We start from the raw sequence: 15,280 nt of genomic DNA, 5'->3' as shown, positions 1-15,280 counted from the left end.
CTGTTTTTCATTATCTATATGGATCACATTATGAAGGAAAGTGGTATTAAACATGATATCAGAATTGGAGATGTTAATGTCAGCTCTTTGCTTTATGTGTGAGAGACAATGTTATACTTCTAAATAAATCTGCTACAAGTTTGCAAGACTAAATTGAATAACTGTTGTAACAGATATGGTATGAAGGTCAGCATGACAAAGACAATGAAAATAGGTAGAATTGTTGAAAATGTCAAATATGTTGTGAACGGGGATCCTGTGGAACAAGTAAAACATTTCAGCTACTTAGGCATGATTTTTACTGAAGATGGTATATTAAATATGGAAATAGACAACAGAGTCAACAAAGCTGGTATGGTAGACAATCGAATAAATTCATATGGAATAAGAGAGAAATTAGTCGGAACACTAAACTAGCTGTATACAAGACAGTGTTCACACCAGTTTTAACTTATGGATCTGAGAGCTGGGTCAGAAGTAAAACACTTGACCAAAGACTAGAGACCACAGATATGAGAGTCCTGAGAAAGATTAGAGGCATGAAGAGATGGCATCAATGGCAATATCAGATTAAAAACAAGGACATTAGGAAAGAACTTGACATTGTCAGCATCCAGGAATGCGTTAGCAGAGCTTATCTCATGTGGTATGGTAACTTTGGGCGAGGAAAGATTAGCAAAACAAGTGTTCTCTGCCAGGTTGGCAGGAAAACGACCCAGAGGAAGACCAAGATATAGGTGGATGGATACGGTACTATGTGCCTTAGGCAATAGAAATATAAGATCTGATAATGTTGGAGTCTTGACAAGTAACAGACTGATTTGGAGGAAAATTGTAGATAGGAAGTTAATAATGATGTAAATTTTTCATGTAGTACTATCATATCCTGTACACCCCTTGAGGGTACATGTCAGGAATTTAATGATGATGTATATGGTGGAGAGCCAGTTAAATAATTTTTTATGGAATAAGAAAGCAATTATTCAAAGCTATGAACTATCTATCTGCTAAACAGTGTTTAGTATTTAGCTATATACTGAACCAATTTTAACTTATGGATACGGGAGCTGAGTTAGAAATGAAACATTTGATCAATGATTGGAGATCACGGATATGAGAGTTATGAGCAAGATTAGGAAGTGAACAGATGTCATCAATGGCATTATCATATTAAAAGTGAGAATATTAGAAAAACTTGCCATTCTTTGCATTCACAAATGTGTTAGCAGAGCTAATTTCAGGTGGAATGATCATTTAAACAGAATGGAAGAGGAAAGGTTAGCAGATGTCTTTGTCAGGATAGTAGGAAAAAGACCAAGATGTAGGTTGGATTGATATAGTAGCCAAAAGTGCCTTAGAAGAGAAAAAATGTAGGATCTGATAATATTGAAGTCTTGACAGATAGGAGATTAATGAAGTAACTTTTTCATATAGTAATAATCTACTCTTTATTGTAACTCAAAACAGAGAGTCTTCAATTAACCAACCCGTGCATGTCAGGTAATTCTAGTAATTTTTTTTTATAATTTGACTCCAATTATTTAACCCTTCAATTATCAGAACTTGCTGTTTTGATAATTGAAGAGTCAGATATCCTGTATACCCCCCCCCCCCCAAAGGGCACATGTCAGGAATTTGGTGGTGATAAAACTTCAAGAAATTCCTAATGAGACTGAGGAGACAGACAATAAAAACCCATTTTAGGTGGTCAAGCAATGTCATTATATCTTATATTGAGAACTAATAACTCTCCAGATCCTCATAAATGGTCTAACAATACTAAATCTGAGTTTACGTAATGTAATGTGAGAAAAATTTACACTTAAGTGTTATAATTGCAACAAGTTACAATACCTATCTAAAGACTATAACTCAGGATAAGATAGTTTATTATTCACAAATTGATATTACTACATTGCCACATACCAGTGATGAATCTTGGATAGTATTAGAGTTTTATTGAAAAACATACCTTGTAATTTATTAGATACAGCAGCACACATTTTTCTTCTTTCTTTGACACTTTTTAATAAAATTGAAGTATTGACTCCAGATGATAGAATATTAAGATATCAAATTAAGTTGACAGGTATCTTTGAAGCTTGAATTTCTACTTCTAAAACAGATTAATGTATTTCTTTTTATTTCTTGTTTTACTTTGCAGGTTTCTACAGAAAAGAAAATCAAGAACACACAAATAACCCTTTTTTTTTTTTCAGAAACTTCTAATCATAAAATATGGGTTATTCGTGTTCTTGATTTTCTAAAGGGGTATTGGTTTATCTGCAATCTCTTGGATAACACCATTTCTTTTTTTGTGTGGACTGGAATACAGTTTTAATAAATAATCTGTTTCCAAGATGCAAGATTTAGATGTTTACTTTGAAGTTTCTGATGTCAAACAAGATGAAATGGTCAAAATTGAAGCATTAATTCAGGTGAGAAAGAAAATTTACAGACAATAACAGAAAGACTAGTAGAAAATGCAATATAATTTTCACACCAATGAAAAGAAGCTTTTTTTTTTACCTTTTTTAGTTTTACTTTTTTTTTTTTTTTTTACAAGATAACAAGATTGGCCAGCCTGGCTGGCCGAGTGGTTAGTGTATCTGCTGTCCAGCCAAAAGGCTGCGGGTTCGAATCCCACCATGGGCATGGATGTTTGTGATTGTATGTGGAAATACTAGTAGTAGTCGCGGTAGATGGCGTTGGTGTAGTTGCGATCAGTTGGTGGAGACAGAGTTGTAGATGAGTCCTCCCACAATGAGTCTTTGGACTCCCTGGAGGTGTGAAATAATAATAATTATGAAAAAGCTGGAATAATAGAGACGCATAGTCCAAAATCCTTTTATTCTTATAGAAAAACTTAATGGAAGTTTAAGATTTTTCGATCTGAGAGAAATCAGTCTTTTAAAACCTATTGATTTCCCTCTTAGTAATTAAAGAATTACTAATTGATTCAAAGGAGCAAAATATTTCACTAAGATAGATTTGAACTCTGTTCTGTCAGATATGTTAGATAAAGGAGTTGCTTGTTTCCTAGATAATTTGCTTATATACTCAAAGGAATATCTCATAGAAATATCTTATTGAAAGTTCTTTCAAGACCATCATCATCAAATTCCTGCCATGTACGTACAGGATATGATATTACTACATGAAAAAATTACATCATTACTAACTTCCTATCTACAATTTTCCTCCAAATCAGTCTGTTACTTGTCAAGATTCCAACATTATCAGATCTTATATTTCTATCGTCTAAGGCACTTTGTACCGTATCAATCCACCTATATTTTGGTCTTCCTCTGGGTCGTTTTCCTGCCAACCTGGCAGAGAACACTTATTTTTCCTAATCTTTTCTCTCCCATTCTATTTAAGTGACCATACCACATGAGATTAGCTCTGCTAACACATTCCTGGATGCTGACAATGTCAAGTTCTTTCCTAATATCCTTATTTTTAATCTGATATTTCTATTGATGCCATCTGTTCACGCCTCTAATCTTTCTCAGGACTCTCATATATGCAGTCTCTAGTCTTTGGTCAAGTGTTTTACTTCTGACCCAGCTCTCAGATCCATAAGTTAAAACTGGTTTGAACACTGTCTTGTATACAGCTAATTTAGTGTTCTGACTAATTTCTCTCTTATTCCATATGAATTTATTCAATTGGCTTCCCACCATACCAGCTTTCCTGATTCTGTTGTCTATTTCTATATTGAATTTATCATATTCAGTAAACCATCTTTGACATTTTCAATGATTCTGCCTATTTTTATTGTCTTTGTCTTTTTATTGCTGACCTTCATACCATATCTATTACAACAGTTATTCAATTTAGTCAGAGAATCTTGCAGACTTGTAGCAGATTTATTTAGAAGTATAACATCATCTGCATAAGGCAAAGAGCTGACATTAACCTCTCCAATTTTGATATCATGTTTAATACCACTTTCCTTCATAATGTGATCCATATAGATAATGAATAACTTAGGGGATAATGTACATCCTTGTCTCACACCAGATTTAATATTAAACCATCTTCCTGTACTTCCTTCAATTCTAACAGCTGACTTACAACTCAAATAAAAACTAAGTATTGCTTGATATAATGCCCCATTGACAGCATATAACTGTAGCATATTGAATAGCTTCTCTCTTGGCACCTTGTCATATGCTTTTTCCAAATCGACAAAACTTAAATACAGATCTTTGTTATATTCCCATGCTTTCTCGACTATGTCATAAAGTGAAGATCTAATCCTGACAGCCTCTATTTGGCCTGAATCCAGCTTGTTCTTCACCAAGCTTTTCTTCCACAAATCTTCTGAACTTTTTCTCAAGTATACTTGCATAGATCTTGCCAGGAACACTTAGTAGGGAAATACCTCTGTAATTCTCACATTCAGTTTTATTTCCCTTTTTATATATGGGTACTATGAGAGCTCTACTCCAATCATCGGGAATTCGTCCCTTTGTCCAGGCTTTCTGAACTATGCAGTGCAGCCACTGTAAGACTTTTATACCACCATACTTCAGCATTTCTAGTCGAATATCATCTACTCCTGCTGCCTTTCCACATTTTAAGCTTTTGATGGCTTTTTCTACTTCAAGTATGGATATGTATTCCTGACTGCATGCCTGGTCATTGTTTTTTACCACTGTGCTGTCATCACTGCTTGTTGAATTTAGCAGTTTTTCAAAGTAATTACTCCATACTTCAAGGATATCTTTTTCTCCCATTTTCATGTCACCTTTATCATCTCTAACTCCTTTTACAGCACTCTTTCCTCCATTCCTACGCTTCTTCAACAACCTCCAGAATATTTTGCCACCTTCTTGATATTTGTTTTCTATATTCTTGCCAATGTCCTCCCATGACTTTTGTTTAGCTAGTTTTACACAGTATTTAGCATTCCTGCATTTGTCTCTGTATTCTCTAAGAGCACAAGCTGACTTATTTGCCAAGAACTTTTGATATGCTTTCTTCTTTTCCTTCACTGCCTCTTTAACTTCCTGCGTCCACCATGGACTTCTAATTTTTCTATTCTTGCAGACAACTTCACCACATGCCTCTCTGGCAGAATCAATCATTGTTTTTTTTCAGAGTTTGCCACTGAATCTCCAAGGTTTGATTCCCGTTCTCAAACTCTTTAATTGTTTCTTCATTAATCTTTGTGTATATTAGTCTACAGTTCACATCTGAGAGTTGCTCAACTTTTATTTGCTTTAAAACTTTCTTACATGTTATTCTTTTCAATATGAAATTCAATTTTATCCTGCTCAATACTAAATAGTGATCGCTTCCAATTTCAAATTCTCTGTACACTCTGGTGTCCTGCACCAGGGAGAAAACATCACTATCAACAATAACATAGTCAATGAGACTTTTCTTATTCCTTGCCTCTTCTCTCCATGTGAATTTGTGCACATTTTTATGTTGGAACATGGTGTTAGTAATAACCAGTCCATGTCCTGTTCAGAAATCCAACAGATATTTGCTATTATTATTAGCTTTTCTTTTCTCCAAAATATTTTTGTATGTCTCACTATCATTTCCTACTCTGCTATTTAGATCTCCAACAAGGACCAACTTTTCCTTTTTCATTGTGTCAGTTGCTTTTTCTAAAGCATCAAAAAATTCCTCCACTTCTACCTTAGTAGAACCTTGTGTGGAACCATAGGCACAAATAAGTCTCATTGTCCACTTCCCCATTCTCATATTTGCCCACATTACTCTACTTGAGACTGCCTGCCATTCAAGAAGATTAGCCTCGTATTTTGTGTTGAATACTATGGCTACTCCTTCTTTTCCTTGATTGTCATTGCCTGAATATAACATTTTGTATTTATTGCTCAGAAAGATCTCGCCAGTTTTTGTCTTTTTTGTTTCAGTCACCTTTATTATGTCGATCTGGTACTTATCTAATTTCTCAGCTAGCTCCATTTCTTTACCATTCAGGCTTCTTATGTTGATAGTACCAATCTTTAACTCTGGTGATGTTGAGTTGGGGTGTGTGTTTTCAGATTTGTTCCAATAGCTGACTTTTCGCTGTTCGCCCTGGTTCCCTGGCGAAAACAATGGGGGCCTTGTTTAACCGGGTGATGCCCCAGCCGGCATGAAATTTTGTCATGTTGTGCCATCATTTTTTATTTTTGGTTTAACCAATAAGAATACAATTTGGTCCGCTAAATCCCAAATTGCCAGCCCATCCTCGTTCATTCAGTATCAAAGTAGATACCCAACAGGGTGCACCACGAGAAGGTGAGGATTGGACATTAGGTCAGAAGCCCTGGTAGGTTCTCCGCATTCCTTTAATGGCTATGTGGAGGTCTCCTCTCAGTTATACAGCTTTGATCCTTGTTCAAAATGTCATTTCTTTTTAAGAGGTTGAATATTTAGCTCATCAATTTAGTAAAGCAGGAATTCTTACTCAATCTAATATAAATGTTATTATCTGCTAAACCTCCCAAAACAGTAAGTCTGTAGATACGTTGGCAGGATTAATTTTTATTTTGAGTTTATTCCAAATTGTTCTGAAATGCTATTACCTTTGGTAATTTAATAAAGAATGGAATTAAATTTAGATAGAAGATGAACAAAAAAGTGTATGATTCCTTGAATTTAGCACACTAATCAAAGTATGTTAAATCTATTCAAAATTTGGAGAAACATTTTCTCCTTTCTGCAGATGCTTTTAATGATTGCATTGCTTCCATATTAGAACAAAAAGAAGGAAGAGATCATTTTAAACCTGTTGCCTTTTTTTTAAGTAGAAAATGTTCAGCTAATATAAATTATTCTGTTCCAGAGAAACAGGTACCAGCAGTTGTCTTTTTTCTAAGAAAATTTTGAAATTTTTTTTGCTAGGTCAAACATATTATTCATAGATCTGATCAGCAGCCACTTTAATTTTTATCCTCAATGAAAGATAAAAACCAGTGTATAATTAGTTGGGCTCTAGAACTGCAAGAATGACATTTTTATTATGTTCCAGGTAAGAAAAATGTGGCAGATTATCTGTGTAGATCTTTAGAGTCAGATACTAAAGAACAGTTTTAATAATGAGGATTTTCAGATTAACAAGAAAGATGAGTTGTTGAGAGATTAAGATTAAATGAAGATTAAGGATAAATTGTCCTAACTTTCAAATTTGGGAAAAATCTGTTAAAGTTGAAGCACAGGAGGAGAATCTCATGTTGAAAAATGCATATGAAAAAATTTAAAAGGGTAAATGTACAGAGGAATTTTCTTTCCTTGAATAGCTGGCCTGTTTGGTCAGGTAGATAGCATACCTGCTCTCCAACCAGTAGATTGTGGATTCAAATCCCATTTTGGGCATGGATGTTTGTAAAAGCTTGCTCTGGATGAGATTGTACAGCTCTTTGAGTTTATAAGACCTGTAACAAAAAAATTGCTCTATTTAGGTGTAGATGGTTTATTCTTATCAAGACAGATTGATGAGGATAGAATTAAAGTGAGAATTATAATTACAGTTATGATGCAACCTTGAAGTCTCTATACTTTTCTTCAGCTATTTATGATTCTGATCTAGCTGTTCATCAATTATTTGAGAGAACCTGGAAGAAATAAGGATAAGTATTTTGGAGAGTTACGAGGAGTGATACTAATTCATATGTAATATCCTGTCACCTATCAAAGTAGATCAACCTTTAGAGATAAGACACCTCTACAACCCTTTCCTATACTAGTTAGATATTTCAAGTTGTAGTTGTTGATATAATGGGACCCTTACCCACAATAAAGAGAGGAAATAAATGCATGCAGCTATTGGTATGCCATGATGCTTGCAAAATGCACTGTGAAGGATCAAACTGCTAAAGCTGTAGCTAATTCATTTTTGAAGCTGATAATTTCAAAGTATGGCCTTCTCAAGCACTTTTATCTGAACAAGAAGCAAACTTTATAGCAGAACTTTTGCTGTAATTGTATATGTTTGCTGTGAGCAATTAAATATGAAGTTTTTTTACTACATCTCACCACCCTCAAAGTAATGAAATGTGTGAAAAGCTAAATAAGATTAAAACAGACATTTTCCAAGCTAACTAGTGATGTCTGTTTGAGACTCTTACTTGCCAACAGCTTTATTTGCATGTTGAACAGCAGTTCATTCTGCTATAAAGGAAAAACCTGCTTTTTAATTATGTGATTTTGATCGTAACTTTTCAAATGAGTTAACATGTTTACATATTTACTCAGGATTCTCAGATATTGATGCATATCTTGAGGTAGTAGAAGGAAAGAAACCTCAGTTGTTCATGAACTTGTTTGAGACTCTTACTTGCCAACAGCTTTATTTGCATGTTGAACAGCAGTTCATTCTGCTATTTACACACACACACACATATATATATATATGTGTGTGTGTGTGTGTGTGTGTGTGTATATATGTGTGTGTATATATATATGTGTGTGTATGTAGAAAGTATTTTACCTTGGGTATGATAAATGTTAAAAATACCAAGCAATTTTAAACCTGGTTTTACTCCATTTCCCAAGTAAGCAAACAGACAAACAAGTCAATTTTGCGCCTGCAAGTGATGCAAGTCTAGCTGATCCTACAAGTCAGTCTTGCACTACCTGTAGGATCAGCTAGACTTGCATCACTTGCAGGCGCAAACTTGACTTGTTTGTCTGTTTGCTTACTTTGGAAATGGAGTAAAACCAGGTTTAAAATTGCTTGGTATTTTTAACACACACACACACACACACACACACACACATATATATATATATATATATATATATATATGAATCTGATGTTTGCTGATATTAGAAAACTTGTCTCCAGTTAATTTTAAAATACAGTCGTCAATGTAGACGTCTGACCACTCGAAACTTATTTTATCGTGCTGAAGGGTGAATGCTGGCTGTATCCTGTGTGGTGCATTATTATGAACAGGTTTTCTGCAGCTTCTATGGGTCCCCTATATCTTAATATTATACCTCGATTTATATGCCTGTCTTTATGAGGGTCGGATTTTTCATCAGGTTCGGCCAATGGGTTATGTTATCTGTTTTTGGTTTCTTTTTATCTTCTTCCTCTGGGCTTATGGGATGCTTTTCTGTGGCATTAGTAGCCTCTATTTCCTCTGCGTCTTCTTCCTTTTTTTTAGTTTCCCGGTTATTACACTTCTTTTTTTCTTGTTTTTCTGTGCCGAAAATTCTGTAGTGGCGACTGTAGAGATTTCCATTCCTTCCTCTTTTTTGTCTTCTTTGATGTTTTCTGCATTAGAATCTTCTCTTATGTTGTGGTCATTCTTTTTCTTTACCTCTGCTGAGGTTTCTATGGCGGCGGCTGGGTTTTCTGTCATCGTGACAGTTCCGCCGTTTAGTACGGGGAACTCCTCTTCATTTGCCGATTCTGATTTCTCCTGTTCTGGTTCTCCTATTTCCCTAGATTTGGCAGGTATGACAGTGCCTCCTATTCTTTCGGCATGCGTAGTGTTGGCACAAGCGTTTATCTTGTGTGTTAGTTCCACATTTCAGGCAAGGTGCCTGGCACTCATCTAGGTTATGTCCTGCCACCATGCAGTTCCTGCATTTGTTCTTGTGGCAGTCTTTACCTAGATGCTCCAGAGAACCACACTTATAACACTGTTTCTTAACTCTAGGGTAGTTAACTACTATCCTGGCAGAGCCTAGAAAGACAAAATTGGGGATTTTGGCCTTCATTTCCATACGGAAAGTTACCTCACCAGTCTTCCCGTTGGAGAAGTGTGTATCGTTGGCGATTTTTACATCGCATACGACTCCCCATTTCGAAAACACTTTGTTGATTATTTCGGTCCCCCCCCCTCCCCCCAAATATTCTACAGGGAACCTCTCTATCCTTATTGTCTTAGAACACTCCCTGCTACAAAGAGGAAAAATTTTTTCCCTTGACATTCTAGTCCTTTGGTTAACTTGTTCCTGGTTTCCACATTTGATACTACTACTACCTGGAACCTGCTTACCCCATAAAGGGTAAAGCCAACTATATTTTCTGCCCCTACTGCTTCGCTAAGAGCTTTCGCCAACATCCTCTTCGGTATGTCGGCGTCCGCTTCGATGCCAAGGGACCTGACTAGCGGTGAAAACAAAGTCATGACTTAGAGAGAAAAAAAACTAAGTCCCAGAAAGGAAGGACCTTCAGAACCAGGGCCAAGCGTTCCCTGTTTGCCGAAATCTCCTGCTAGACTAGCTAGAGGCGGAAGACTGCAAAACAGGCTCCAGGCAAAATTAGACAAATTAGACAAAATTAGAAAAAAATAGATTGCAAACAATCTTACCACCAGGATCAGAGACTGGATTCTGGAACATGGAGCTCTCTCTCAGGGTCGCTGGAAACAGGAACTTCTGGCAATTAGTGAGTAGGTAGACCTAGTTTTTTAGGACACCTTCTTGGCAATTTTCATAGCAGGGATGTAAGTTCTGTTCACTACAAACTTGGTATTAACTAGGTTTACCTACTCACTGATGAGACCTCAATAAAGGTTGAAACCGGTTTGGGTAGTGACCTTCTCTCATAATGTAGAACAGTAATACAGCTCCTAGTAGCTAAGTTCACATTATGGGTAAATACCAAGAATAGTGATCAGAGCTTGCTCCCCTTACTATGAGTTGCCTCAGTTTGCACTACTAAATGGGTCAGGTGTTGCACTATCCAGGTATTTGCTTACGCTTGGAATCGCCGAACTTTATATAGTTTCTATATTCGGCATGAAACTCTTCAAGTTTCTTATTCAGTTAAGAAACAATATGGGATATAATATCCCTTAACTTAAATAAGTTCATGTCGCCGAATTGAAGCCTTTGGCTCTTCATATAATTAGTTATTCAGTTGATTTTCTACCATCTCAACTTTGTTAATTCTGCTGTTTATTTCCATATTTGATTTGCTATCGTCACTAAAAATTGTGCCTAAATAGCTGAAATGTTTTGCTTGTTCTATAGATTCTTCATTCAGGATATCAATTTTTCCGTATTTTCTTTTGTCTTTTTATTATTAGTTTAATGCCAAATTTATTATAGCAGTTATTCAGTTTAGTCATGGAATCTTGTACTGGATTTATTTAGAAGTATAACATTATCTGCATAAAGTAAAGAGCTGAGATTAACATTTACGATTTTAATATCAGGTTTAATACCAGTTTCTTCATAATGTGGTCCATATAAATGATGAATAACAGTGAGAATGAAGTACACTCTTGTCTCACATCTGATTTAATATCAAGCCAACTTCCTGTACTTTCTTCAGTTCAAAACTGCTGACATATTTCTTGATATAATGTTCCATTTACACCATGAACAGCTTTTCTGTTGGCACTTTGTCATATACCTTTTCCAGATCTACAAAACTTAGATACAGAACCTTATATTCCCATGATCTCTCAACTATTTGTCTTAAAGTGAAAATTTGAAAAAAGGAAAAATTTTATAACATTAAAACAAGATATCAATCTAAATTTTCAGAAAATTCATGCCAACAAATCCATAACAATAACTGTAAGAGATCATTTAGGTAATTACCTAAATGATCTCTTAAATAATTTCACTAAATATAAATCTAATGAAAAAAATTGTAATTTAGGTGTGTTGATGTCAGAATATCATAAATGTGTATACCAAGATTCAGAAAGTTCAAAGGAACCCACATCATCTTATAACTTAGATACTAATGATCAAGATATCCACCCTTCTAAAATTGTTAGTGAAGGGTTTACGCTAATTCATAATTCCACAGAATTGAATAAACTATTGGAAAGGTATGAAAAGGATATGAATAATTTTGCTCATATTCACAATAGGGATTTGCATCTTGGATTTATTTCACCTTGATTAAGATGATTTTCAAGAAAGTGATAATTCACACAAGTTATAGCTGATAAATTTCATGAAAATAGTCTACAAAAGCAATATAATTTGAAGCCAAAATCACATTCATAAGAAGTAGTGTGATTTTTTGTTAAAATTAAAAGTATATTTATTTTCATTGATTTTTTTTTTCTCTCAAAGAAATACTAAGTGAATGTAAAAATTTCACTTAATTGTGATTTAAGTGAAATTTTTTCTTTGTTCTTTTTTTACAGAATTTTATGTACTGAGTATAAATGTCATAACTAGAATTTAAGTCTTGTTACATGATAAAAAAATTTAAAATTAAAACTTTGTGTTTATTGACATTAATTATATGCCTTAGCATTATCAGAACTGCCATGTGTTTAAGTGGGGTGAAATAATAGTCAGCTTGCCTACTTTTATGTTGTAATCCTAAGGAAGTTGCATAGAAATAATGTTGTATGTGTATATTATGTTGTGTCTCTGTTTAGTAGTGTTCCTGTGCTATACTGTTAACATGTAATCACAGTATTAACAGTAGATATGTCACTTCAGAGTTTCACTTTGTATCTTGGTAATGGTGATGACTGACTCGACATAATAAGTTGGATGTAGAGAAAAGTGTGTGTGTGTGGGAGGGAGTTAACAGTTATACTAAATTCATTATTATGGATAACAGAATCCACAGAAATTTGTCAAAGATGTTTCTGATATTAATCCTTTATTCATGTCATATATGGATTAATATCAGAATGTTTATGCTGTGCAAAGTATTGAGAAAGCAAATGATATTTAATTTGGGATTAATGTTATGCTTCATATTCTGCCTTTTTGCTTAATTTTAATATTAAACTTTTCTAAATAGGTAATGAATCAAGCAAGGATTCTGAAGAGATTTTATTAGCTGTATGCTTATTAGAAAAGGCAAGAAAAATGAAAGAGAGGTATCAGGTACTATTTCTAATTGCATCTTTTTTTTATTTTTATTTTTTTATTTTATTAGATTTCTGCAAAAAATAAATAGATTTACAGGAAGTGCCTCCATAGTATAGTCAGACATTCACTGTGTTTGAATCCCACTATGATGTGGGATTCAAACACAGTGAATGATGACAGATGATTTTCGTTGCCTGAGGTAAGACAAACACCACTATCCTGCTTATTGACCTGAGCATGAAAGTACTGCCATACTTGGCCTCCAGAAGATTAATGAGCTCCTGGATTAACTAGCCTTAACCTATCCTCAGCTCAGCGAAATGTGTGATAGGTTTACATCCTCTCTTGGGTGGGATTTACATAAGGAAGAAACATATATAAAAGGCTTAAATATAAAGAGCTAATAAGCTTCATTTCGGCAATATAAACATTATTTAAATTAAGGGGATATTAAATCCCACATTGTTTTAAAACCGAATAAGAAACTCAAAGATTGGAATCAGAGAGTTTCATGCCGAATATAGTAAACTATAAAGTATCAGCGACCACTAGTGTGAGCTAATGCAAGTGACCCTAGTACATAATACAATACCGGAGAACTCGCAGCAAAGTCAGTAAAGTTCTGATCGCTATTCTTAGGTATTTTCCATAATGTAAAAACACATTTCCTAGGAAATGTATGCTGTTATTACATTATGGTGGGAGGTCACTACCCAGACTGGTTTCAGCCTTTTTTGAGGCTTCATCATACCCTTGTACTACGTACTAGGGTCACTTGCATTAGCTCATGCTAGTGGTTGCCGATACTTTATAGTTTACTATATTCGGCATGAAACTCTCTGATTCCAATCTTTGAGTTTCTTATTCGGTTTTAAAACAATGTGGGATTTAATATCCCCTTAATTTAAATAATGTTTATATCGCCGAAATGAAGCTTATTAGCTCTTTATATTTAAGTAACTTAATGGTTGCACCTGTTTGGAAACTCATATAGCAGAGTATATAAGTTCTTTTCGCTATACACTTTGGTATTAATTTGGTCTAGCTACTCACTGATGAAGCCTCAAAAAAGGCTGAAACCGGTCTGGGTAGTGACCTCCCACCATAATGTAATAACAGCATACATTTCCTAGGAAATGTGTTTTTACATTATGGAAAATATCTAAGAATAGCGATCAGTACTTTACTGACTTTGCTGCGAGTTCTCCGGTATTGTACTACGTACTAGAGTCACTTGCATTAGCTCACGCTAGTAATCGCCGATACTTTTATAGTTTACTATATTCGGCATAAAACTCTCTGATTCCAATCTTTGAGTTTCTTATTCGGTTTTAAAACAATGTGGGATTGAATATCCCCTTAATTTAAATAATGTTTATATCCGAAATGAAGCCTATTGGCTCTTTATATTTAAATAAATATCCTATTTCACACCTCCACTCGTCCAGAAAAGCATGGTAGAAGCTATTCATACCTAGATAACAGGCATAATCTTATGTTTCTTATTGGGTGTTTGCTCTGTTAGACACTGATAAGGTAAATTTCAATATTCTAACTTATCAGGGTATAACACCATGTTCCAACATAAAAATGTGCAAAAATTCACATGGAGAGAAGAGGCAAGGAATAAGAAAAGTCTCATTGACTATGTTATTGTTGATAGTGATGTTTTCTCCCTGGTGCAGGACACCAGAGTGTACAGAGGATTTGAAATTGGAAGCGATCACTATTTAGTCTTGAGCAGGATAAAATTGAATTTCATATTGAAAAGAATAACATGTAAGAAAGTTTTAAAGCGAATAAAAGTTGAGCAGCTCTCAGATGTGTACTGCAGACTAAAATACACAAAGCTTATTGAAAAAAAATGAAAGAGTTTGAGAACAGGAACCAAACCTTGAAGATTCAGTTTCAAGACTTAAAGAAAACCCTGATTGATTCAGCCAGAGAGGCATGTGGTGAGGTTATCTGCTAGGATAGAAAAATCAGAACTCCATAGTGGACACAGGAAGTTAAAGAGGCAGTGAAGGAAAAGAAGAAAGCATATCAAAAGTTCCTGTCATATAAGTCAGCTTGTGCTCTTAGAGAATACAGAGACAAATGTAAGAAAGCCAAACACTGTAAAACTAGCTAAACAAAAGTCATGGAAGGACTTTGGCAAGAACATAGAAAATAAATATCAAGAAGGTGGCAAAATATTCTGGAGGTTGTTGAAGCGTAGGAATGGAGGAAAGAGTGCTGTAAAAGGAGTTAGAGATGATAAAGGTGACATGAAAATGGGAGAAAAAGATAACCTTGAAGTATGGAGTAATTACTTTTGAAAAATTGCAAAATGAAACAAGCATTGATAGCACAGTGGTAAAAAAACACTCAACAGGCATACAGTCAAGAATACATATCCATACTTGAAGTAGAAAAAGCCATTAAAGGTCTGAAATGTAGAAAGGCAGCAGGAGTAGATGATATTCGACTAGAAATGCTGAAGTATGATGGTATAAAAGTC

At 34.7% G+C, this 15,280-nt stretch overlaps 1 protein-coding gene across 2 annotated transcripts in view; it reads left to right on the top strand.

Annotated features, from left to right (window-relative positions):
* LOC150097352 (uncharacterized) overlaps nucleotides 1-15,280 on the top strand; it is a 117,470-nt gene that overhangs the window by 16,720 nt on the left and 85,470 nt on the right. The window contains exons 4-5 of one of the 2 annotated variants that reach the window (XM_090407426.1): nucleotides 2,220-2,438; nucleotides 12,710-12,795. In XM_090407426.1, the coding sequence (XP_090263552.1) occupies nucleotides 12,778-12,795 (18 nt within the window). In that variant the 5' untranslated portion in view covers nucleotides 2,220-2,438; nucleotides 12,710-12,777. The remainder of the gene's footprint in view (nucleotides 1-2,219; nucleotides 2,439-12,709; nucleotides 12,796-15,280) is intronic. The other variant, XM_090407424.1, reaches the window with a different exon arrangement.

The sequence above is a fragment of the Typopeltis vanoorti genome, chromosome 17, assembly GCF_054136105.1.
Source record: "Typopeltis vanoorti isolate ZY-2024b chromosome 17, IOZ_Tvanoo_1.0, whole genome shotgun sequence".
In the NCBI taxonomy this organism is placed as follows: domain Eukaryota; kingdom Metazoa; phylum Arthropoda; class Arachnida; order Uropygi; family Thelyphonidae; genus Typopeltis; species Typopeltis vanoorti.
This window is presented reverse-complemented; position numbering and strand designations above follow the sequence as displayed.